At 37.7% G+C, this 25193-nt stretch overlaps 1 protein-coding gene across 1 annotated transcript in view; it reads right to left on the reverse strand.

Annotated features, from left to right (window-relative positions):
• Window positions 1-25193, reverse strand: part of Uba2 (Ubiquitin-like activating enzyme 2) — a 368774-nt gene that overhangs the window by 161399 nt on the left and 182182 nt on the right. Inside the window, exon 9 of the mRNA XM_090382009.1 lies at window positions 16635-16734. Within this exon, the coding sequence (XP_090238135.1) occupies window positions 16635-16734 (100 nt within the window). The remainder of the gene's footprint in view (window positions 1-16634; window positions 16735-25193) is intronic.

Here is a 25193-nt window from a genome sequence, read left to right on the forward strand (position 1 = left end):
CATAAAATTCTACGGTTTCATCAATGTTGCCTTCTACTGCTGCATAGATGCCAATTATTGTATAAGATAGAATTTTTAGTCTTAATTTCAATATTCTGGTTGATATCCAAGAGTAGTCTAATATTTTGTTTTCCCATTCTTTCTTTATTATAACGGCAACTCCCAATGATGCCCACATTTCACTTGATACACCTGAGTATATCATTATGAAATTACTTATTTCTTTGGATCCTTTGTTCTTTTTTGTTTCGGTAATGACTGCTATGTCAATATTTCTATTTTCAAGTTCCATGTCAATTCATCTAATTTATGATTTATTCCTCTAACGTTCCAAGTTGCTACTTTAATCTCACTAATCGTAGTCCTATATCCATTGCCTAGGTCGTTATCCTTGAGATCCATCCAGTTGTTTCCCTTTGGGCTTAATTCGAGTATTTAGAATGTCCCCCGAATAAGTTACCAGCCATTCGCAGGGTAAGTCTAGTGGTGGGACTGCTACCTTATACACCAGGTACAGCATTTCCTCTGCATGTGATGGGACAGTTATACTGCTGTGACTCGGTCACGAGAGCCTCATCTGCGGAAATGGGTCAGTTCGCCCTGTAAGGCGAGGTTGACATTTGGATAGGAGAAGGTGAGGATGGAATGCAAGTCACCACCCCTGGAACACCTTGAAATTCTATAATCAACTACAATATTTAACTAATAAGAATGAATTAGCAATAACAGCAGGAAGATTAAAATGTCTGAATTGGAAATAAAATAATACCAGGAATTTGTGAATGGTTTAATGAACAGAAAATGAACCAAAATGGAACTAAATTATTATAGTTTTGTACAGACTGTGAATATAGAATTAAAAATACTTTTTTTTTTTTGAATTTATTAATTCTATATTCACAGATATATAAAAGTGGAAAATATAAAGGATGTACACTACTTTCCGGTTACAATACCATTGTTTATACTGCAGGTATTTCTGCCTCACACTGCCATTGAAACAAATTCGAGAAAAAATATTAATGTTGCTTCTGCCTAACTTGTGCTGCAGGATGTGCTTCCTCACTCAGATGCCCCAGTATTCATGAGGGAAGGAAAGGGCTGGGGTTCTCGGAAATCTCAGGGACACATACCCTTATGCCAAGTTAAGAAGCAAAAAAGGATGTTTATCAAACAAAGCAATTCCTGCTCATTTCAAGTTTTTTCATGTAATGATATCCTTGCCTACCTCAGCCCCTTTCTTTGAGTGGCAGAAATTGCTGATACTCTTAAAGGCAACTAACTGCTACACTGTTTTAGCCACTGCAATTAGTATGGGATGCGTTTGTAAGAGTTATTATTGCAAACACAAAAGGGCAATCTATAGTTTAAGAACTTGCATGTGTTGGTTGTCGTTTTTGTGACTGCTTGATGTATTTTTACATTTTTTGAGCTTTACAGACATACATAACTATTGTTCAAAATAAATTAGAATTGATTTTGTGGGTTATGGCAAAATAAAAGAAAGTCTTACACCATCAAGGAAAAGCTGACTGTTATCAAAAGAGTAAAAAGTGGTATCTCGAAAGCACAAATAAAATAGGTATTGGGTATTCTGGAGGAAACAATATGGAGATGGACTGAAGAAGGAAGACTACATTACTTCTTGGATAAGTTAGACAAAACTCCAGGACGGGAAACAACAGAATATGTGATATGTATGTATCTGTTGTGGGGTGACAACTGCAATCAACTCCGCCCCAGGACTAGAAAGGAAGAAATCAAGTGTCTGCAAAATCGAGGCAGTGGATGATCATTTATGTACATGGTTTGTTCAGAAATGCAGCTTAAGGTATCCACCAACAGGTCACATTCTGAAGATGCAAGCAGAGAAATTTTTTCAAGACTTAAAAATTTGATGGTGAATTTTTTGCCACTGATGGATGGCTTTGGCACTGGCAGAAACATTGTGGTATTGGGGAAATAGAAATTAGTGGCGAAACAAAATCATCATATGTTGATAGTACAAAACAATTTCTAGTGACTTAAAATTTACGTGTGAAGATTACTGTGAGGAGCAACTACACGATTATAATAAGTAGACAACGGATTATATGCACTAAAACACAGGTCAAAAATGCACTATTATGTAATATTTGCACTATTATAAACACTATAAGCACCATTAGAAAGAGACTCAGAGAGGACATAAGAAGATTTAACACAAGAAGAAGAACTAAAACACAGGTCAAAAATGCACTATTATGTAATATTTGCACTATTATAAACACTATAAGCACCATTAGAAAGAGACTCAGAGAGGACATAAGAAGATTTAACACAAGAAGTAGAACAAGCATTAAGGGAAACAAAGGAGTTAAATCAGCAACCATGAGCAGTAATACAGAAAGACAAATAATACTGAAACTGAAGAATAGCAATGGTGTACTTATAAATAACAGAGAAGGCATCATTCAAATAGCAGAAGACTAATATAGAGAATTATACAAGGAGCGAGGGAATGATGTCAGCAGTGGGGAAGATGGATCACAAATTAGTAATACATATGACAAACCTGATGAGGTAGAACATGCTTTGAAGAAAATGAAGAATCAGAAAGCTCCAGATGAAGATAAAGTTACTGTAGAGTTGTTAAAACTGGAAGGAAGAGACATGACACAGAAACTGGCAAGATTCTTCACTGATTAGCTTGTTTAGATTAGACAGATTAGCTTGTTGTCTCATATTTACAAGTTGTTCACAAGGGTGATCACTAACATATTTGAAAGAATACTTGATGAGAATCAACTGAAAGATCAAGCTGGTTTTGGGACAGGATTATCAACTATGGATCACCTTCTCATAATATCACAGCTAATGAAGAAATCAAATGAATACAGAACACCAATATGCCTGGCATTTGTGGATTATGAAAAGGCATTTTACTCCATAAGGCAGCATAAGGCAATGTTTCGGGCATTGGAAAGACAAGGCATAGGCACCGCATATATTTTGATTTTGAAGTAAATATATGAGAATGCTACTTCCTTTATTAGACTAGACAAAGACAGTAGCAAATTTAAAATTGAGAAACGAGTTCGACAAGGAGACACTATCTCCGAGGCTGTTTACCGCTGCCCTTGAGGAAGTTTTCAGAAGATTAGACTGGTCGCAGAAAGGAGTCAATATGAATGAAGAGTACCTAAACCATTTACAATTTGCAGTTGACATTGTGATCAAAGCCATGATCCCAAAAAATTAGAGGAAAATCTTAATCAGTTATGCAAAGTTAGTAAGGATTTCGGACTAAAGATGAATATGGCTAAAACAAAAGTAATGATGAAAAGTAATGATGGAATATTGCTCCTCAGTATGTGACTATACTCCTCAGTATAGTCACATACTGAGGAGCAATATTCCAATTTGTCTAAAACGTAAAATAATGAACCAATGCATACTCCCCACCATGACTTATGGAAGTGAAGCTTGGGTACTCACCAAAAGAAGGAAAGAGAAGCTGAGAGAAGGAAAGAGAAGCATGCCACAGAGAGGAATATAATCATTGAAGGAGATGTAATTGAAAAGGTAGAGATATACTTATCTGGGACAAGTCATTAGCTGTAATAATGATAAATGGCTGGAAGTCAAGAGAAGAATAAATTTTGGTTGGATAGCATTCGGGAAATATAGTCACATACTGAGGAGCAATATTCCAATTTGTTTAAAATGTAAAATAATGAACCCACGCATACTCCCCACCATGACTTATGGAAGTGAAACTTGGGTACTCACCAAAAGAAGGAAAGAGAAGCTGAGAACTACACAGTGAAGAATGAAAGGAATTTTATTAGGAATCAGACTGTTAGATAAGAAGAGAAACATGTACAAAGGGTACTAGGAAAGTTTTGCAATACAGCTTTGTTTATTTAATTTTTTCAAAGTAATTTCCTCTACATTCAATACACCTCTCCATCCTCCGAAACCAATCTTTAAACCAGTTCTGCCAAGTTTCACTAGGGAATAAAGCACACTCGTTGTCCCAAGCCCGTAGAAGGTCCTCATCACTGGAAAACCGCCTCCCTTTTAGCTTCATTTTCACATGCGGGAACAGTGCAAAGTCGCAGGGAGCATGGTCTGGACTGTAGGGAGGGTGCTTGAGAAGTTTCAGTCCTGTCGTGGTCAAATATTCGGTGCAGGCTTTGGCGCGGTTAGCTGCAGCATTATCATGATGGAGGTACCAGGTGTCCATTCTTGACTTTGGCCGCAGGTTCTTCATAGATCCAATAACTTTAGGCAGGCATTGTTCAGTATACCACTTAGCTGTGACTGTCTTCTGCGTGTCCAAAACGACACGTTCCACAATTCCACTCGATTTGAAAAATACAGCTATCATTTTCTTCTTTACAGATCGGGATTTTCTGACAATTACGGGTGTGTCGTCATCATCAAAGACCCAAACTTTGTTTTGAGCCTTGGTCGGCAGATCGTAATAGTACAGCCAAGTCTCGTCACCTGTCACGATGTTGTTCACATACCGAGATTGTCCCTTATCAAACTTTTTTAACATCTCCCGGCACCAAGTCACACGTCGTGTCATCTGCTCTTCAGTCAGTTGATGCGGCACGCAGAGAGAACAAAGTTTCTTCACGTGCAAATGATCTTGCAGAATCGAACGAATTGCTGGTGCATTTAGGCCCAAAGTATCCTCTATCTGTTGGTAGGTCACTCGCCTGTTTTCGTCAGGCATTTTCCTCACAGCAGTAACGTCTTCCTCCGTAACTGACGTTCGTGGCCTTCCCGGCCTCTCAGAATCCTACAGAGTGAAATTTCACCTTTGGAATTCTCTATACCACCTGAATATCGTTGTACGATGTGGACAATCATCATCTAGTGCAAGAGTCATTTCTTCTAAGCACTGGTCTATGGTTAAACCACGCACGAAATTATACCGCAAAACTGTCCTTATCTCGTTTCGTGACCACGATGCCATCGCAAGCACTTTACACTCTCACTACTAATGAATAACTGAGCCCATCGACTTGGCGCAGCGGCTACTATGCACGTATGAACATGTCTCAACATGCAGCAACAAGCAGCTTCCTGTGATTCATTGTTGCGTCATATTGCAAAACTTTCCTAGTACCCTTTGTATTAGGCAGCATACTCAAGTAAAGGACATCCTGATCAAAACTAAAGAACTGAAATGGTCTTGGGCAGGACACATAAGCTTGAAGACATGACAGATGAATTAAGAAAATAACAAAATGGTACCCAAGAGGAGCTAGATGAAGACCTGGAAGACAACGACAGAGATAGACAGATGAAATTCGTGAGTTCATGGGTAGCAAGTGGATGGCCATTGCACAAAACAGAAGGACTCGAAAGTTGCTAGTGAGGCCTTCATCCTGTAGTGGATTGAAAATGGCTGATGATAATGTATTATTTTTACATTTATTACAATTAATTGTACCACAATTTCTTTGTATTCATTATAATAAAGTAATAAAACCATTTATGAAAAGTGTTACCATATTTTTTTAAAAATTACCTTTCAAACTCACACCTGGAGTAATTTTTGTTACAATACACAATATATTTCTCAAAGTGATCCAATATGTGGCATTTAACGTCCGAGATCATTTTTTACACAAAGAATGACCTTGCTACTTCCAGGGAAGTATTTAAAAATGTGAACCTTTGAAACCTCTACTTCAAACGAAAGTTAATTTCCTTTCCCATTTATAAATTTATCCGTTTTCTTTAAAGTGTGAAATCCTGAGTTATTTTCTAAAGTGTTATTGTATTTTCTTCTTATTCCTTCTCCTATCCCTCCAAGCATAGCTGAATTTGCAATTCAACCCTTTTCATCTCTCCATGTGCACTACTCAAAGAAATTCCCCACGTTTCAAGTTTGGTTATATGACTAGGTAACCAGCTGGAATGGGTCTGGGTTAACAATAAATGTTTTATAGCCAAAGAATCAGAAAGCATTGCCCTAGCACTACCAATATCCGCTGAATGTGTACTACCCAAGGGATCAAAATTCTTTTATAGAATCAAAATTTTTAGCATAAAAAAAAAATCCTGCTTGTAACCATGTTCCCTATCTTGTGAGAACAGGATCAGATGGGAGAGTAACTAAGTTGCTATTCTTAAAGGTGTTTTTGACAAAATCTTTTTTATAATAGAAGTTTGCTAGTATCACCAAATTTTCCCAAATGGCCTCTGCCAACATATGTAAGCCATGGGCTAAGCAAGTAACATCCATGTTACTTCTGTGTTACAAGTTTTCTATCCAAATCTGATTCATGGATCAGATTTGGATAGAAAACTTTTAACACAGAAGCATCTTTTACTGTATATGAAGCAGCATCACTAACAAAAAACTCCTTTGCTGTAGGTCGATTCACGTCATAATTGCAAATCATTACAAAATCTTGCTATTATAGAGTAATTCACTTTTTCAAGGGCTTTACAAACAAGTAAAAAAGACTGATGGTTCTGCATCTAACTTTCCACATATGGAATGTGCAATATAGCAGCCACAAATGTCTGTGGTTTCATCAACGGACATCCAAAATGCCCGTTTCACCAAAGGACATCCAAAATTTCTCTAATATCTTGACACAAATTTCAAGAATAATGTTATCATATATAGCATTAAGGTAATTTTTTCTCAAGGTAAATTTGTCTGGAATACTTTGATTTTTGCAACACTTTTTTCAAAAATTGTTTGAAGGCTTGATTATTTAACTTATTGAAAAGGATACTGCTGGGCAAGACAAATCCTTTGAAAATCACTTTTCTCTTCTTTTAAAGTGCATGGCTTGGTTAAAAGTGATCGCTCTGGAAATTTGTTGTTGGTCAATCTGGAATTTTTCTTTGCATGGAACGTTCTTTCACAAACAAAACAGAACACAATAACGACATTCGTAATAAAATCTTTTCCATGATTCCATACGACGTTTTGTAACAGATTTAATTTTTGGCATATTTAACGAAAACATTTCATCTGTTGTAGTCAAGAGCAAAAGAACGAATAGCAATATAGTATTACAACTGTGGAGTATTTATGTCTTTATTTTGTTTATTTATTTTTTCCCCCCTTTCTTTTCATTTGCTGGCACTATTTTCTCAATTTGCACATTGCCCTTACTTTCCTAGACCTTTTTCCAATGGAATTATTCGTTGTTTTCTATCTCCACCACTTGCTGGGCAAGGCTCATAAGTGGACCCCTTTATCCGTCATTTTTGATGCAGTACCACTGTCCTCCTACAACTCTAGAACTAAGATTGGAGACCTTTCCATCTATCAGATTTCCACTCTCTGATACTGTAATAGGGATTTCCACTCTCTGATACTGTAATAGGGATTTCCACATCTTTCCTTATGATATGAAATTGCTGGGTCTCTTTTGTCTCATTTTCACTATTTTCATATACTATCTACTACTTCCCTTGCTTGAAGGTCCACAGATGGTATTATTTGGCCCAGTGGTTATAATTCTTGTGTTTACAACGTATGGCGCAGTTTACTCTCAAAGTACTTATTTCCTTTTCCCTTCAATGCCGCCTCTATTATCAACTCTCTGCAGGTGGCGTTCCCTCAACAACCAGAAATAAACATATTTTCTTTCCATTTTCCGAAATTACAAGGACTCTGCTGATTATCTCTCCTAAACCCAAGCCAACTCTTTCTTCTACCATATTCTTCCTTTCTAAAACAACAAATAAAAGTGTGTGTATATATATATATATATATATATATATATATATAAACATAACATCAACTTTATGTAAGACTATGATCTTACAAAATGTTTCCCATGAGGATTTGAGAAATTCTCCCACGCTGAGTGAAATACTACCCCATGCTAATTTATAACTTGATCACGGAACTACTTGTTATATAGTTTCGCAATCAAGTTAAGGAATATATAGTAATGCTTGTAATATTTTTATTACATGCACACATATGCAACTGCATATAATTAGCATTAGCAGAGGCATATAATGCAAGAAAGCAAGCTTATTCAGCGTCAGCCAAAAAAAAAAAAAACAAAAAAACACACCACTCCCATTTCACCCCTCCGTTCGCTCGAAATACCTGTCCAGTTGAGCCTTAAATTTGTTTAGGCTATCAACTTCAACAACAAGTGATGGAAGTCGGTTCCACCAACCAACCACCCGCTGGCCAAAGGCAAATTTCCGCACATCTATCCGACATCCGTCCTTCCTCAATTTGAATTTATGCCCTCTGAGCTGATTATTCTGAGCAAGATGAAGAATCCCATTGGCACTGAGCATGCTCAAACCATTCAAAGCCCTATACACCTCTATCAGATCACCTCGCTGGTGCCTAGTCTCCAGACTAATTTGCAAAACTTAAGCCTTTCTTCGTAAGAGCAACCCTTTGTTCCATTCACTAATCTTGTTGCCCTTCTCTGTACCCATTCCAGCAGCTCTACATCCTTCTTGAAATGAGGCCTCCAGACCTGTATACTGTACTCAAGATGTGGCCTAACCATTGCCTTATACAAGGGAATAATCACCTCCTTATCCCTGCTAGAAAAATTCCTGTATATCATTGACAAGACACCATGAGCTACTCTTGCAGCTCGTCTGCACTGCTCAGAGAACTTCATATCTGCCGGCACAATTACCCCCAGGTCCTTTTCATTCTCCACCACTGTCAGTGTAGTACCGCAGAGTTCATACGTTGCTCTGGAGTTACTGTTTCCCATATGTAGTACTTTACATTTGTCAATGTTAAACTTCATTTGCCACCTCTCAGTCCATCTGTTCAACCTTTCCAGATCCTGTTGCAGCAGCATAGCGTCAGTGGTGTCCTTAAAAACCCTTCCAACCTTTGTATCATCTGCAAACTTGGACATTAAACTTGATATACCATCATCAATATCATTCATAAACACCGAAAACAACAACGGACCCAACACTGAACCCTGAGGAACTCCACTAATAACATTAGTCCACGATGAGCAGTGTCCATTGATTACCACTCTGTCTTCTCCCCCTCAACCACCCCTTTATCCATAGCAGCAATTTGCCTCCAATGCCACACTGCTCCTTGTGCAGCAGTCATCCATGTGCAACAGTATCAAAAGCCTTTCTAAGATCCAAGTATATAATATCAAAGTTATTCCCTGTATTCAGTTCTTTTGTGACTGCATCATAGTATCCAATCAAATTGATCAGGCAAGACTTCCCCTTAACAAAACCATGCTGCGTCTGAGCTATAACTGAATTCTTGTCTAGATGATCCTGCAGTGCTTCTTTAACCAGTGCCTCCATTAATTTACCTGGAACAGAAGTTAAACTAACAGGTTTATAATTACTTGTGTCAGCCTTTGATCCTCCTTTGTGAATTTGGGTTACATTTGCACATCCCCAGTCCATGGGTACCTCCCCTGAGTCCAAAGAAGCTCTCATAATTATGGCTAGGGGTTTGCTTACCTCCTTTGCTGCCTCCTTTAATATAACTGGATAGATCCCATCCACCCCAGGTGCCTTTTTTATGTTTATCCTCAACAATCTCTCCTCCACTTTCCTCTCAGTTATTACAAAATCATCCAGCTCACTGCCAATGTTTACTTTACCTACATCATTCTCCTTCCTGAATAACTCCTCATGCGTGAATGTAGATGCAAAATATTCGTTTAGATTGTTAGCCACTTGAGCAGGATCCTCAACTGTTGAACCATCAATATCCAGTGGACCAATCTGATTCATCCCTTTCCTTCTTGAGTTTAAATAGGTAAAGAACTCTTTTCTGTTTTTCTTTGCATCCTTTGCCAAGAATTTTTTGTAGTCTGCCTTTGCCTGCCTAATCTCCTTTGTGGTTACAGACCAACTTATATCTATCATAGGCTTCCATGTCACCCATTAATTTGTATGTATCCCATGCATTTTTCTTCTCTGCCACATGTCTCATTAGTTCATCTGACAACCATTTAGGCCTAAACCTTGAGCAATATTTCTTAGTTGGTATGTAAAGCCTGGTAGCCTCCAAGATTAGTTCCTTGAATGCTTCCCATTTTGAGTTTGCTGTTGGTAACATCATCAGTTGGTCCCACTGTATAGAATTTAAATACTGTCTCAGACCATCATAGTCACCTTTACGAAAACAAAAACCCTTCCCTTTACCTCTGATGGTAGTTACCTCCTTGAGTAAATCCCACTTCAACACACTGTGATCACTGCCACCTAGTGGTTCATTTATCTGCAGATTCTTAATGCATGAAGAATCACTACTGCTAATCAGATCAAGAGTATTGCTCCCTCTTGTTGCCTCACGAACATGCTGATGTAGAAAACAATCATCCAATAAATCCACAAAAGCCTTGCTAGTGTGCGAGTGACCAACCCACAAATTACAGTCAATATCTGGGAAATTAAAATCCCCCATTATAAGACTCTCTGATTTACTGGCCCACTCTATTTCCCTGTACAATATCTTATTATACTCATCAGAGTCATTAGGCCTATAGCACACTCCTACTCTCAATTTTGATTTCCCTATGCTTATGTCACACCAAACTGACTCGACACTGCCCTGTCCATCGATGTCGACTGGCTTCACTTCCTTGGACTTTGTGTGTTTCTTAACTAATAGCATAACCCCTCCTCCCCTCCTGTCCTGTCTATCCTTTCTATACACATTGTATTCCCCAAATTCCAGTTCCGCATTCCTTATATCTGGGTGACACCACGTCTCTGATATCCCAACAATATCTGCCTTTGATGTTTTGAGCAATACCTCAAATTCATCAAATTTATTTACCAAACTCCTAGCATTGGTGTACACGCAGGTATACATGCACCTGTTTCTATTCTTGGCTACCCTAACACAACCCATGTGTTTACTTGTACCGCAATGACTCCCAGCAGTCTCTGAAATATCCTGCATCTTGTTTTTCAGGCTTCTGCTCATTTCAATAGAAGCAGTGCAAGAATCACTTCCAGCTCTGCCAGTGGCTACTGTTAATCTATTAGTCCTTGTATCCCCCCCCAACTAGCAGTTTTCCGACCCACCTAACTCTGCCTCGACAGCATCAGCAAAAATTCTTGCACCCTTTCTATTTAAGTGTATCCCATCCCTGTAGAAGCAATCTCTCCTGTTAACAAGTACAGTCCAGGCTGAAAAAAATTCTACCCCTTGAGCCTTGCACAATCTTTCCAGGGCCGAATTGATCGACAAGGCTCTCATCATATACTCCCTCCTATCGTGTCTGGGCAGAATTGCAGACACTTTCAAATTCAACCCTAAATCACGGCTTTTTTTCAACGACCTGTACTTGCTACGTAATTCTGCCGGTCTCCTACTCTTAATATCATTAGTGCCAACGTGTACAACTATATCACCTTTTGTGCCCTTAAAAGATGATATCCGCTCTACAACGTCATCAACCTTTGCCCCTGGCAGACATACCCTGGTCCTATTCCACCTATCCTTTTTGCAAAGCATGTTCCCCGCTTCCCTGACAATAGAGTCACCAACAACTACTAGTTCCTGTGGGACCAGCGCATTCTGCCTAGGGGGCTGCCTCTGTGTTGCCTGATGACCAAGTGCAAGCTCTGGCGTTGATGTGGGTGGCTGAGAGCTTGATGGGCCCCTCAATTTATTTTCTTCGAGGGCATCCACCCTGTCCTTCAAGCTCTCATAAAGGCCCATAACAACGCTGAGTTTTCGCCTGATTTCCTTGCACTCCTTACATCGTGCACACACAAAGACATCCCCCTTGGCAGTATCATGTCCCGTACCCGACTGCTCCGCAAACATCAAGCAAACAGTGCATTTTAAAAGACTGTGATTCAGAGGGCAACTGCCCCCCTCAGTTCTCCCCTGAACCACAGCACTCTCATTAGCTTGAGCCTTTTGCTTTGCTGCTCTGGTCTGAGTCATGATTCCGATTTAATTCAATAAAATTTCAAGACAAAATTAAATCCTTAAGTTATATCCCAAAACAGTTATATGTATTAATTATTTGTTACGATTAAGTCGTTATATATATATATATATATATATATATATATATATATATATATATATATATATATATATATATATATATATATATATAGAGTTAAAAGTACAATTTAATTGACAATAAAGTTTATCAAGATTAATAGATTTACTGATTAATTGACAATATTATATTATGCACTGTACTACACTAAGGTTATGCTATCATGTAAAAATGGCGGGAATTCACGAATGGTACTTTTTTTTTTTTTTTTTTTTTTTTTATGAAAACCCCAAACATGAAAGGTATCAAAACCTATAGTACTTAGTACCATGCATGGGTTGAAGGAGAAGTATGGGGGGAAGGGGATGCCGGAAACTTTGCTCTAGAGACTAAACATGGGTTTCACCACTTCAAGCCTCCAATAAGCAAAGTGGTGGTATTTCACTTAACACGTGGATTTGATACCGTTACCGATACTAAGTAATACCTACAAAATCTCTGTCTAAGTTAAACTTTAAACTAAGTATCGTAACTAGGAATATAAAGCTACTCTAGAAATAAGTTAATATGACAATTTAAGCTAATAAATCAGAAAATAAATCAGGAAAACTTCTGTTCCAAGAGCTTCAAAGAGCTTCGTCCGCACAGGCTACCCTCGTACCCAGACAGTAATTCGAAGTCTAGTGATCAGTCAACATTGTTTTATAGAACGTTATAAGAGTCTTTGGACTTGAAATAAACTCCGAACAAAGCAGGTTTGAAGGTAAGTAGGGTGTTTGAAAAAAAAAAAAAAAAAAAAAAAACAGGAACCAATAAGTTGTGACCTGTGGTAATCGGGAAAAGTGAGAATCCGGAATGCTTTAAATCCAGCAAACAAATACATCTCCTTATAGAATACATGAGCAGCTCAAAAGCATGGATGACTGCAAATTTATTTTTGATCTGGTTCCACAAAACATTTGTACCTTCAGTGCAACGGCATTTGGGGGAGGATAACACCTCGAACCAAAAGCACATTACTGTTTTTAGATAACTGTCTAGCACACCCACCTGCTGTCAGTCTCATATTCAAAGATGGAAAGATTAGGACTAAGTATTTACCAAAAAATACCACAGCATTAATCCAGCCCTTTGATCAAGAAATCATTTATAATTTTAAGCTAAACTACAGATGTGAGCTACTTTTATCTTTGCTGTCCTCAGATCATGATGTTCCTGAATTTAAAAGTAGTAGTATAAAAATTGGCCTTGCTTGGGAGAGTATTTTGAAAGATTAAATATTTAAAACTGTTCTAAATCAGGAACTCAGAGAATATGATTGATCAGGGGTTGATAACAACAGAGAAAATTAGTGTGTCACTTATTAAAAAACAAAAGCATTGTTAAAAGTGTCACCAATGAGAAAAGGTTGGAGGGAAATGATGTGGAAACAGAAGAACTAGAGAAGGAGCCTGTAGATATTTCCAGAGATCAGAAAGCACTACAAGGCTTAGAGATTGGTGATTAGAGGCACAGCAAGAAGGTGGGCAAATAAAGACTTAGCAATTACAGGGTCCCATCACAATATTATGACCCCCCCCCAATGCATACGTCACACACGCCTAGCAAATCACACGTGTCAAGTTCACACACCGCAGGCACATAAGGCTTGATGTTTGGCATCTGAGAACACAGTAACAGCCTGTCATGGGCAATGCACACAACCTATCAGACCTGGTAAAAAGGCATGATCATTGGCCATCGAGCCAGCATTTCTGAAACTGTAGACTTTGTGAAATGCTAATGTGCTGCAGTGGTAAAAGTGTATCAAAACTGGACAAATGGGACAGTTTTGATGACCTGACATGCCAACTGTGAAGCTCCATGTGCCATTGATCCCAGAGGTGAACGTCAGCTGAAACGGTTGGTCAGGACTGATCAGAACACTACTGTTGCTCAAATGAACCATGGCGCCACCAGAAAGGTCTCCAAAATGACGGTGCAGCGAACCCTGTTGCGCATTGGGCTCCGAAGCAGACGCTTGGTGACAGCACCCATGCTGATGGCCGTTCATTGCAAACGATCGTGTCAGCATGGCCAGGGTGAAGTGTCAGCAGTACTGACACTGGACCCTGGCCAAGTGGCAACGGGTGGCCTTGTCCGATGAGTCACAGTTTCTGCTCCACTGAGTGGATGGACGGTGGCGTATTAGGTGTGAAACCTCCAAGAACAGATACCCGGACACGATTGTTGACAGAAGGCAGGCTGGTGGAGGTGGCGTTATGGTCTGGGGAATGTTTTCATGGCATGGCTTGGATCCACTGATACATCTGGAGGGCACCCTGAATGCAAATGGTTATCTATCGATTGTCGGCAATCAGGTAAACCCATACATGTTGACTGTGTTTCCTGGGGGCGAAGGTATCTGTCAGCAAGACATGCCATGTCACCAGAATTGTTCGCGAGTCGTTTGAGCAGCACGATGAAGACTTCAAGCTACTCCCTTGCCCACTGAATTCCTCGGATCTTAACCCAATTGAAAATTTATGGGACCACCTCAATCAACACATCAGAGGGATGGATCCTCTACCAAGGAACCTACAGGAACTCCGGGGTGCACTGCATTTCTGCACGGTGACAGATACTTGTAGCAACCTCTACAGACTTACTGAGTCCCTCCCACGGCGGCTGGCTGTGGTGAATGCTATGTTATTTGGTTTTTTTTAGGAGCATTAGCAACTAAGGTCATATTGCTCCAGGAATATGCGGTGGTCATTCCCTGACCTTTCCGCGTCCTCCATATTTGGTGGTGACAGGCTAGAACCCCGGTCTAATCAAGAAGCGTGTGATATGCACTGCTGCTCCTTCCCACCTGGCTACGGAGGCGCCCTGGTGAATGCTAGGAAAGGCACGTATTCTTTTTTACTAGGTAGGTGGTCATAATAATGTGACTCTTGTAAAAAAAAACAACAAAAAAAATTAATGGGGTCAGAAATCTGGAGACCCACCTTGCACTAACCTTAGTCATCCCCCACATGTTCAGGGAGGATGGTTATAGCTGTTCCCTCAGATATGTCACATTCCCTAGAGACTTGGGACACCTTTAAAAGTCAGCACAAGGGTTTCCACAGCTTGGCACATTTCTGGAGTGGTTGCTGTCATAGGCCTTCCTGGATGTGGATCATCTATATTGGATCCTCTACCCCACCTGAATTGTTTTGACCAGAATTTCACCTGGTACTCTGAAGGTGCACTGTTGCCATACTCAGCCACCATCCTTTCATGAATGGCCTTTGGCCCATTTCCTTCTTGATGACTGAACAATGGTCCAATTTCAGCAAATCCATAATTTAATACAGGTGTCTTCCTTCTTTCTGTTACAGCAGCAGCACAGCCTAAAAACATAGTGGGATCAAAATTAATATGATCCAAATTGAGATATGTAGGAACATGATAATGATTGATTTGATTTTGTTATTTTTTTTTTTTTTTTAGGAGCATTAGCAACTAAGGACATATTGCTCTGGGAATATGCAGTGGTCATTCCCTGACCTTCCTGCATCCTCTGCATTTGGTGGTGACGGGCTCGGACCCCCAGTCTAATCAAGAAGCGTGTGCTACGCACTGCTGCTCCTTCCCACCTCGCTACGGAGGTGCCTGATAATGACTGAACTGAATCATTTAAGATACAACTATGTATATAATTTATTTATGTAGATAATCCTTACGTAGATAATTTATTTAATGCTCTTCATAACAGAGCCAGCTGAGACGAGGTACAGCCACAAAAATAAAATAAATGAAAATACTAAGAAAATTAATTAAATGCTAAAAGATAAAGTTAAAAGTTAGGAAATAAGGAAACAATGTAAAATACACCCTATTAATGAATGGTAATAGAAAAAAGAATGGGGAAAACATAAATAGGATTGGATAATGACAGGTGGGCAAAAATAGTAAAGAAATGGAGACCAATTGGCAAATGAAGTAGAGGAAGCCCAAGAAGATGGGAGGGATGATCTATCCTAACACAACAAGCAGCATGCTTAATGGGGAAAGAAATGTTGCACTATATAATTATCTTAAATGCGTTCTCTCTCTCTCTCTCTCTCTCTCTCTCTCTCTCTCTCTCTCTCTCTCTCTCTCTCTCTCATTTAAGGGATGATTTATATTAACCATATTGTGAAAGTAAAAAGACATCCATTCTGTTTACATTAATTATAATCTTTGTTTTACTAAGCTGTTATGAAAAGATTTCTTGTGAATGTTTAATCCATGCTGGTTTCATACTCAGCTATATTAATGTCTAAATATCAACTTAGCAACTGCTTATACAATCAAAAATTTCTAAATATAATATTTAGAGATAATTTTTCCTCCCAACATAATGATCTCTTGCTTCCCCCAATTTCTCTGCTAACCATATCCTTCCTTCCATTGCAATTACAGTGAGAAAGAATTATATCCATTCTAGCAATCTTTTAAAGAAGCATATTCATCTTTTCAAGATTCCTGCATATCATACTGTTAAGTTACACTAATTACAAGACTGCTGTCATACCACAGCCCCTAACCCAACTGACCACTACAAAAATATCAACAGCCTTGAAAAATTGCACGAATTTATGTATAAGTATGTAATAATATGAATAAAAAAATTAAAATATCACAATTAGTTAAATAAAATACCTGCATCAGGCAAATTTTCCCAATCTAAACACACAGGGCATTTTCTTTTCTGCCACAATTTGTCCATTTCTAAAAGATAGTGGATGTCATCTCGAAAGAGCTACAAACAATCAACATTAATAAATTTAGATAAATGCCAATCTACAATTTTCAAAATTAATTAACCTGCTAAATCATGAGTTATACAAAGCATATTCTCAAAGGCCAATATTATCACTATCATTTATTCAATCTTGTATTTTATTTTAGAAAAAGGATTTTTTCTATGTTCCACCAAAGCAGCAATTATCCAATGAATACGCTCAAACTTCTATATGGGGGGGGGGGGTCCCATACCATATAAACTTTCTAAACTGGTCACAGTTAGGTTTTACAAAAATTAACATTACATTGCATAGACAGAGTTAACCAAGTTTTCAAAACTTGATTAACCGTTAAATATTCTTTTAGCAGCATGGTGTACAGGTATATTAAGAACTGGAATTTGGTGAAATAACTAAGCAAACCTGCTTAGTTATTTCACTGCAAAATTTAAGCCTGCATGGAGTATAATCTGCTTTTAAATTTCTTAAAGAATTAGATTTTCTCAAACATTTTGTGGTACTTCCCATATCGCTTCTTCAGTGACTGTAAAGTAGTAGTAGTAGTAGTAGTAGTAGTAGTGGCACTTGATGCAAGAAAGCAAGTGTAGGAGCTTATGCAGCATCAGCCAAAAAAAAAAAAAAAAAAAATCACACCATACCCTCCAATTGCCTGTCCAGTTCCTCCTTAAATTTATTTAACCTATCAACTTCCACAACGAAAGATGGAAGTTTGTTCCAGCAATTAAACACCCGCTGGCTAAAGGCAAATTTCCGCACATCTATTCTACATCTATCCTTTCTTAATTTGAACTTATGTCCCCGTAGGTTCGTATTCTGAACAAGTGGGAGGATCCCATCAGAATTCAGCGTGCTCAACCCATTCAAGGCCTTATAGACCTCAATCAGATCACCGCGCAGGTGCCTAGTCTCCAGCCACTGCAATTTGCAGAACTTAAGCCTCTCTTGGTAAGAGGATCCCTTCATTCCCCTCACCAATCGTGTTGCTCTTCTCTGTACACGCTCAAGCAAATCTACATCCTTCCTAAAATGAGGCCTCCAGACCTGTACGCAGTACTCAAGGCGTGGCCTGACCATTGCCTTATACAGAGGGACAATCACCTCCTTTTCCCTGCTAGCAAAATTCCTATATATCATTGACAAAACCCCATGACCTGCCCTAGCAGCCTGTCGACATTGCTCAGAAAACTTCATATCTGACTGCACAATTACTTCCAGGTCTTTTTCATTTTCTACCACCTTAAGTGTAGTACCACACAGTTGGTACGTTTCTCTGGGGTTACTTCTACCCATATGCAATACTTTGCATTTGTCAAGGTTAAACTTCAGTTGCCACTTCTTAGCCCATCTGCCCAAATTATCTAGATCCTGTTGCAGTAGCACACTGCCATTACTGTCATTAACAACCCTGCCAACCTTCGTGTCATCTGCAAACTTCGACATTAAGCCTGATATACCTTCATCAATATCATTGATAAAAATACAAAACAACAGTGGACCCAACACCGAACCCTGTGGGACTCCACTAATAACATTAGTCCACGAAGAGCAGCACCCATTGATTACCACCCTCTGTCTTCTCCCACTTAACCATCCTTTTATCCATTGTAGCAACTTACCCTTAATACCATTCTGCTCCAATTTGTACAGTAGTCTTCCATGCGCAACAGTGTCAAAAGCTTTCCTGAAATCCAAGTATATGATATCAAAATTATTTTTTGCATCCAGTTCCTTTGTGACCACATCATAATAACCAATCAAATTTGTCAGACAAGACTTTCCCTTAACAAACCCATGCTGTGTCTGAATTATTGCTGCAGTCTTGTCTAGAACTGGTAGAAACTGGTTCTGCTGTCTTGTCTAAAGACAGCAGAACTGGTAAATTATGGTGATCTGATTTACATAAAGCTTAATTTTTTAATTATACATTATTACCCAATTAATTTGATTATGTTTTAAATAAAATTTAATTAAATTAACATTAAGTAAACATAACTATGCATACTTATACTCCTGTAATGCCATCCTTATGATACCATCAGCCTTGCATACCAAGACAGTGGCTTAAAATCTGTTATATTTATATGCTTTATACTGTACTTACAAACTAAAGTTTAGAATTAAAACTATGATTAAGGTCTCCTAGGGCTGATCTTAGGTTAGTTTATCACCGAGGGTGAGAGTATTTTGAAACAAGAATAAGGGTGTTGCAGGATTAGACATCTAACCTTTGTGAGCATCTAATCGTGTGGGTAGGTTCAAGATTACATTAGAAGGGGGGGACGATTCTTTTTTCAGGATATACTTATTGTAGTTTTTTTTTTTTTTTTTTGTTTTTTTATCTGCTCTAAAATTCTGCTTTTGAAATCTGCATACCTTTGATTCAGTTAATAATTGTTTGTTATGCTGATAATGAAGAACTCTTTATATAGTCTGAGTTTTCTGTACTTGTAAGTGGTTAGCACCGAGATATTCTTGAAATCCCATCAATGATACTCGCACCAGGTGTGGAAAGCTGTATTTGATCTTATTTGGCCATGGGTTATATGTCGCATCTTTCTTCTTTAATTCTTTTGAATAATCTTCTGCCAGTTTGTGCAATATATGATTTTTGGTAGTCTTTGCATTGTAATTTAGTATAGTGGGTGTTTGATTGCAAGTCTTATTCAGGGGTGAAGTGGATTTTATCACATTTTTAATGGAATTTGTTCCTGTAAACCTGATGTACAACTTATTTTTTGTCTATGCTTTTAATCTGTTTACTAATTTGGGGGACTGTAGGGCAGGGGTTCTTAACCTTTTGCTTTAACTGAGCAAGATTTTGCAGCTTTACAGTAAGTGCGAGCAGCATATTAAAATAATTTTTTTTGCTTAAAGATTAAAAATGCTGCATTTTTTTAAAATTAATTTTTTAACCATATTACACATACAAGAATTATATTTCTCAATCAACATTTTTGGGTGCTAATATTTATTACCTTATCAGTGCAAACCCTGACTTTGAAGAGATGATGCCAAACCTTTGAAATTAATTTCTTCATTACGAAGAGATAATCACAAATTTTCTTCCAAATGTAATGTCAACAAGCTTGTCCTTTTTTGTTTTTGATATTGTTCATTAATGAAAAAGCTCTTTTACATGTGTATGTTGATCCAAACATAGAATGTAATTTGAACACTTCTCTTTGTAATAAAGGAAATTTTTTGCAGTTGGAAGAACCGCAGAATTTTACAATAGTTTTGTGTTGAAAAAGACATTTCAGGGCTAAAGACGACTGCATATCAACAAGTTCTAACTTGGAAGCTGTTACTTCATTTTGATTGAAAATTTGTTCCACGTTACTGATTTCAAAATTTCTGAAATTTATCATTAATTCAAATTTTGGGAGATCAAATCTTTCTTGGAATTCAAAGAAATTTGAATTCCAAAGTCACTAAGGTCTTTGATTATGTTCATTACAAACAATGGGCACTTCCCAGAAGTTTCCTCCAGATATTTTTTAAGAGTAGGAAAATGATACAAATTTCCTATTAAAACTTGATTCTGAAACACTTGGAAGTTTTTTCTCAAATGCAATAATCTCCTCCTATAAAAGTACCACAATTTTATCTTTTCCCTGTAGCCTCAAATTTAACTCATTTAAATGGCTGAAGATGTCAATAATGAATGAAAGTGTAATCTTGAAATCTTCAATAAAAATTTCATTAAAAAGGTTTTCTTTATTGCTTTCTATTAGAAAAGCTTTTTCTTCTTCAAACACCCCTCCCAAATTCTGGAGAGCATCTTTCCACGACTGAGCCAACGAACCTCTGTATGCGTAATAAGATCAGAATACGGTGCTTGAAGATCTACCAAAATTATTTTTAAAAGTAGGTTATTTAGGGTTTTAGCAATGTCAAATGAGTCTTTTGTATATGGCAAAATAGCCAAAAAATCTTTTTCACAGCTGCCATCATGTTGAATCAAATGAACAAAGCATATGAGTTGTGATATGCCCGAAACATCAGTCAACTCCTTAAGTGCCAGTGAAAAAATACACAACTTTCAATTTTACCTAATAATTCATTAAATATTACACATCTGCCATTTTATGAACTCGACTTGAAACTGTATCATTACTCAAAGGAATATTTTTGGCAGAGCTAATCAAGGTAGCTTTCTGTTTTTCTGGTAAGATGCTTAGCAAGCACTTCTAATGATGACACTACATAATGTTTTATTATTTCACCACTAGTGTAAGGCAATGAATTCTTTGCAATTATATTTGTTAAAATTAATAAAACTTCATTCGCTAAAAAGTTTACTACTATTAGCTTGACCTAAATTTAAAATATTTTTCTGTCTTTCAAGTTTCTTTTCTTCTTCTTGAAGTTTAATTTTTCTGATATCACTAAATTTGGGAAAAGCTTCATGAAAATTCCTATGGCATGTTTGCCAACGTCTTTCACAATTCGACTACCGATAGCCAGCCAAACACACCTGATGTAATAAGCAAATTACACCAGTTCCACTACTATTATTTATTACCAAATAATCATATTCCCAAGAGGACTGAAATGCATACTTTTTAATTTTTTGTTTCTTTGCATTCGAAACGTGTAGGTCTAAATCAGATGGCTGCGAAGGTGGTGTTAAAGCATAATTTTTTCCCTCATCATGTTTGTTCTGGTTTCTTTTTAAAAACTTATCCATTTTGAAAGGTTAGTAATATTAGTTAAATGTTAAAATAAAATATATTTAAGCATTTGCAGAAGAAATCAAAAGATTTCTTACTATAACACTTTCATCACCTTTAAAGTTAACACACAGATGGTACCTACTGTAGCAGTGCAACTGGGAGAAACCCGGCAGAAACCTGTTCTGACCTGTTAAAACCAGAAAAAGAATCGCATGAGGCAGTATCCTTGGTCTGTAGCGATACTACGGCAACAATGATTGTACTCTCAACAAAGTACAGTAGGTCTTCGGTTTAACGGACCTCGATTAACGGACTGCAGATTTAAAGAACAAAAAATTTCTGTTCTAAAGGAAAAATTTAGAACCTATTTATATCTGATAGTGTCACACATCAGACAGCACATCTGTCTGATGTGTGACGCTATCAGACAGATGTACTGAAAATTCCTTCTAATGAAATAAAGGCTGTTTTACCGATAGATAATGCACCTGCTCACCATAATGCTGAGAGGTTAGTTAGCAGGAATGAGAGAATTAAATGTTTTTCTGCCTCCTAACACTACTTCTCTGATAAAGCCGATGGATCAGGGTGTAATCGTTGCATGCTAGAGATTGTATAAGAAGTTTTTGGAAGAGGTGATAGTTTCTCACGAACAACCATCGCCTCTTTCAAAATTTATTGTGCTCGCGAGCACCAGGTTAAGAACCCCTGCTGCAGGGGATGGTAATCTATTCTTTTTCTGGTTCTTTGTTAGATGCCTGTGTTGAGATATTTCTCTTTTGTTGTTTTAATTGTTTCCATTATGAGTACTGGGTACCTGCTGTTATTAAATATTTGGAAAATTCTGTTAATTTCTCTATTAAGTACCTGATCTTTACATAGTCTATAAACTCTGATGATGAAACTTTTAAGAATGTCTACTTTTGTGTTCATGGGGTCATTAGAAGTAAACTTTACGATGGATCCTGTGACTACTGGTTTTCTATATATTTCTATTAAGAGAGTTATTATGCTTTTTTTTAAACAAGAGATCCAGGAATGGTACGCAACTGTCTTCTTCTATTTTGAATTTTAGTGTGGATGAACAGTATTTAAGTGGTTGTGGAAGTTGTTCAATTCCTCTAACCCACGAGGCCAAACGGTTAGAATTTTTTTTTTTTTTTTATGAAAACCCCAAACACGAAAGGAATCAAAACCCATAGTACTTCGTACCGTGCATGGGTTGAAGAAGTATGGGGGAGATGCCGGAAACTTTGCTCTAGAGACTAAACATGGGTTTCACCACTTCAAGCCTCCAATAAGCAACGTGGTGGTATTTCACCGGTTCATGAAAGTCATCTACCACCTCCAATGCCATTGATATAGTGGACATAGTGTTATTATTATGCAGTTCCTGTGGTTTCCCACAAATCTAGCCCCAGTACAGTCAAATCTCGTTAATACAAATTTATTGGAGGTTGACAAGTGAAATGGTTTTTTTTTTTTTTTTTTTTTTTTTTTTTGCTGATGCTATATAAGTTTGCTTTCTTACATCATTTGCCACTACTAATATTCTCTTCTCATTTCAATATACTATGCATTACAAAACATTAAATTTTTGTTTGGCACATAAAAGATGTCAGATGAGCAAAAGTGTACCTTTCTTCTAGTAACTCCCATTCCCATATGGAGTCTGCGAGATGCCAGCAACAGGTATCATCTTTTATAATGCTTTGATTTTACCAGGTAAATGCAAAAAACTGATAAAAATAGCTGTTCATATTGATTTTACATTATCATGTTCATAAGCAGTTTTTCTTGCTGGAAAAGGGTCCTTTATCTATGAAGACCAATGTAAAATACCCATTCTATTCTTATTCATCAGCCAAGTCATCAATTACTCTCGTTGAGCCATTACATAAAGAGCCAAACCAATTTGTTCTTTTTTTCTTTCTCTTTCTTTGTATTTACACTTCTCAAACTCGTTTGAAGATTATCAAATATATATATATAATATATATATACCCATATATTTTAAAATTCTTTTAGTAATTTTGTGTCCTTTTACCTATTGTTGCCAGTCCAACTATTTCTGTAGTTAATAGTACTGCAGACAAAAAGTTTTAAGACATGAAGGTGATTCTTGCACAACTTCTATTAGAATAAGTAGCGACTTGGAGCGAGGGGTGCTGGGGGTTTCGGGGACTGATGGCAGCCATCGTGAAACAGGTGGGTATGTGGGATGTGTTAGAGTAAATAATAATAAGGATAGGTACATGTATACTTGCATGTATACCAATGCTAGAAGAATAGTAAATAAATTTGATGAATCTGAAGTGTTGGTCAAGACATCAAAGGCGGATATTGTTGGGATAGCAGAGATGTGGTGTCACACAGATATAAGGAATGGAGAACTGGAATTTGGGGAGTACATGTGTACAGAAAGAATAGACAGGATAGGAAGGGAGGAGGTGTTATGCTGTTAATTAAGAAAAACATAAAATCAAAAGAAATGCATCCAGTTGATATAGATGAACAGGGCACTGTTGAGTCAGTTTGGTGTGACATAAGCACTGCGAAAGCAAAAATAAGAGTAAGAGTGTGTTATAGGCCTAATGACTCGAATGAGTACAATGAACAATTGTACAGAGAAATAGAGTGGACTAGTAAATCAGAATGTCTTATGATGGGGGATTTTACCTTCCAGATATTGACTAGAATTTGTGGGTTAGTCACTCACACATTAGTAAGACTTTTGTAGATTTATTGGATGATTGTTTTCGGCAGAAGCATGTTCGAGAGACAACCAGAGAGGGCAATACTCTTGATCTGGTTATCAGCAGTGATCATTCGTGTATTAAGAATTTGCAGATAAAGGAACCACTAGGTGGCAGTGATCACATAGTACTGATGCGGGATTTACTTAAAGATTTAATTACCATCAGGAGTAAAGGGAAGGGTTTTTGCTTCCATAAAGGTGACTACGGTGGTCTCAGACAGTTTTTAAATTCTGTACAGTGGGATCAACTGACGATGTTATCAACAGTAAATTCTAAGTGGGAAGCATTCAAGGAATTAATCGTGGATGCTACTAAAGGTTTCATACCTATTAAGAAATATTGTTCAAGGTTTAGGCCTAAATGGTTATGAAATGAACTAATGACACTCGTGACAGAGAAGAAAAATGCATGACATGCATATAAATTATCAAGCGACTCAGAAGCCTATGGCAGATATAAGCTAGTCTGTAATCAGGTCACAAAAGAGGTTAGGCAGGCGAAGGCAGATTACGAGAAATCCTTGGCAAAAGATGCTAAGAAAAACAGCAAGGATTTCTTTACTTATATAAACTCTAAAAGGAAGGGGATGAATCTGATTGGTCCACTTGATATCGATGGTTCGACTGTTGATGATCCTGCTCAGATAGCAAACAAACTGAATGAGTATTTTGCATCTACATTCACTGAGGAGTTATTAAGGTTTGAAAATGGCAGAAGGTTTTCAAATTGTAGCAGGGTGCTTAATGATTTTGTAATAACTGAGAGCAAAGTGGAGAAGAAATTGTTGAAGTTAAACATAAGAAAGGCACTAGGGGTGGGTGGGATCTATTCAGTTATATTAAAGGAGGCGGCAAAGCAACTAAGCAAACCCTTAGCCATAATTATGAGAGCATCCTTGGACTCAGGGGAGGTCCCCACGGACTGGAGATGTGCAAATGTATCCCCAATTCAGAAATGGAGATCAAAGGGCGACACGAGCAATTACAGACCAGTTAGTTTAACTTCTGTTCCGGGTAAAAT

Source organism: Mastigoproctus giganteus, chromosome 9, assembly GCF_048544385.1.
Source record: "Mastigoproctus giganteus isolate SK-2022 chromosome 9, ASM4854438v1, whole genome shotgun sequence".
Lineage (NCBI taxonomy): Eukaryota > Metazoa > Arthropoda > Arachnida > Uropygi > Thelyphonidae > Mastigoproctus > Mastigoproctus giganteus.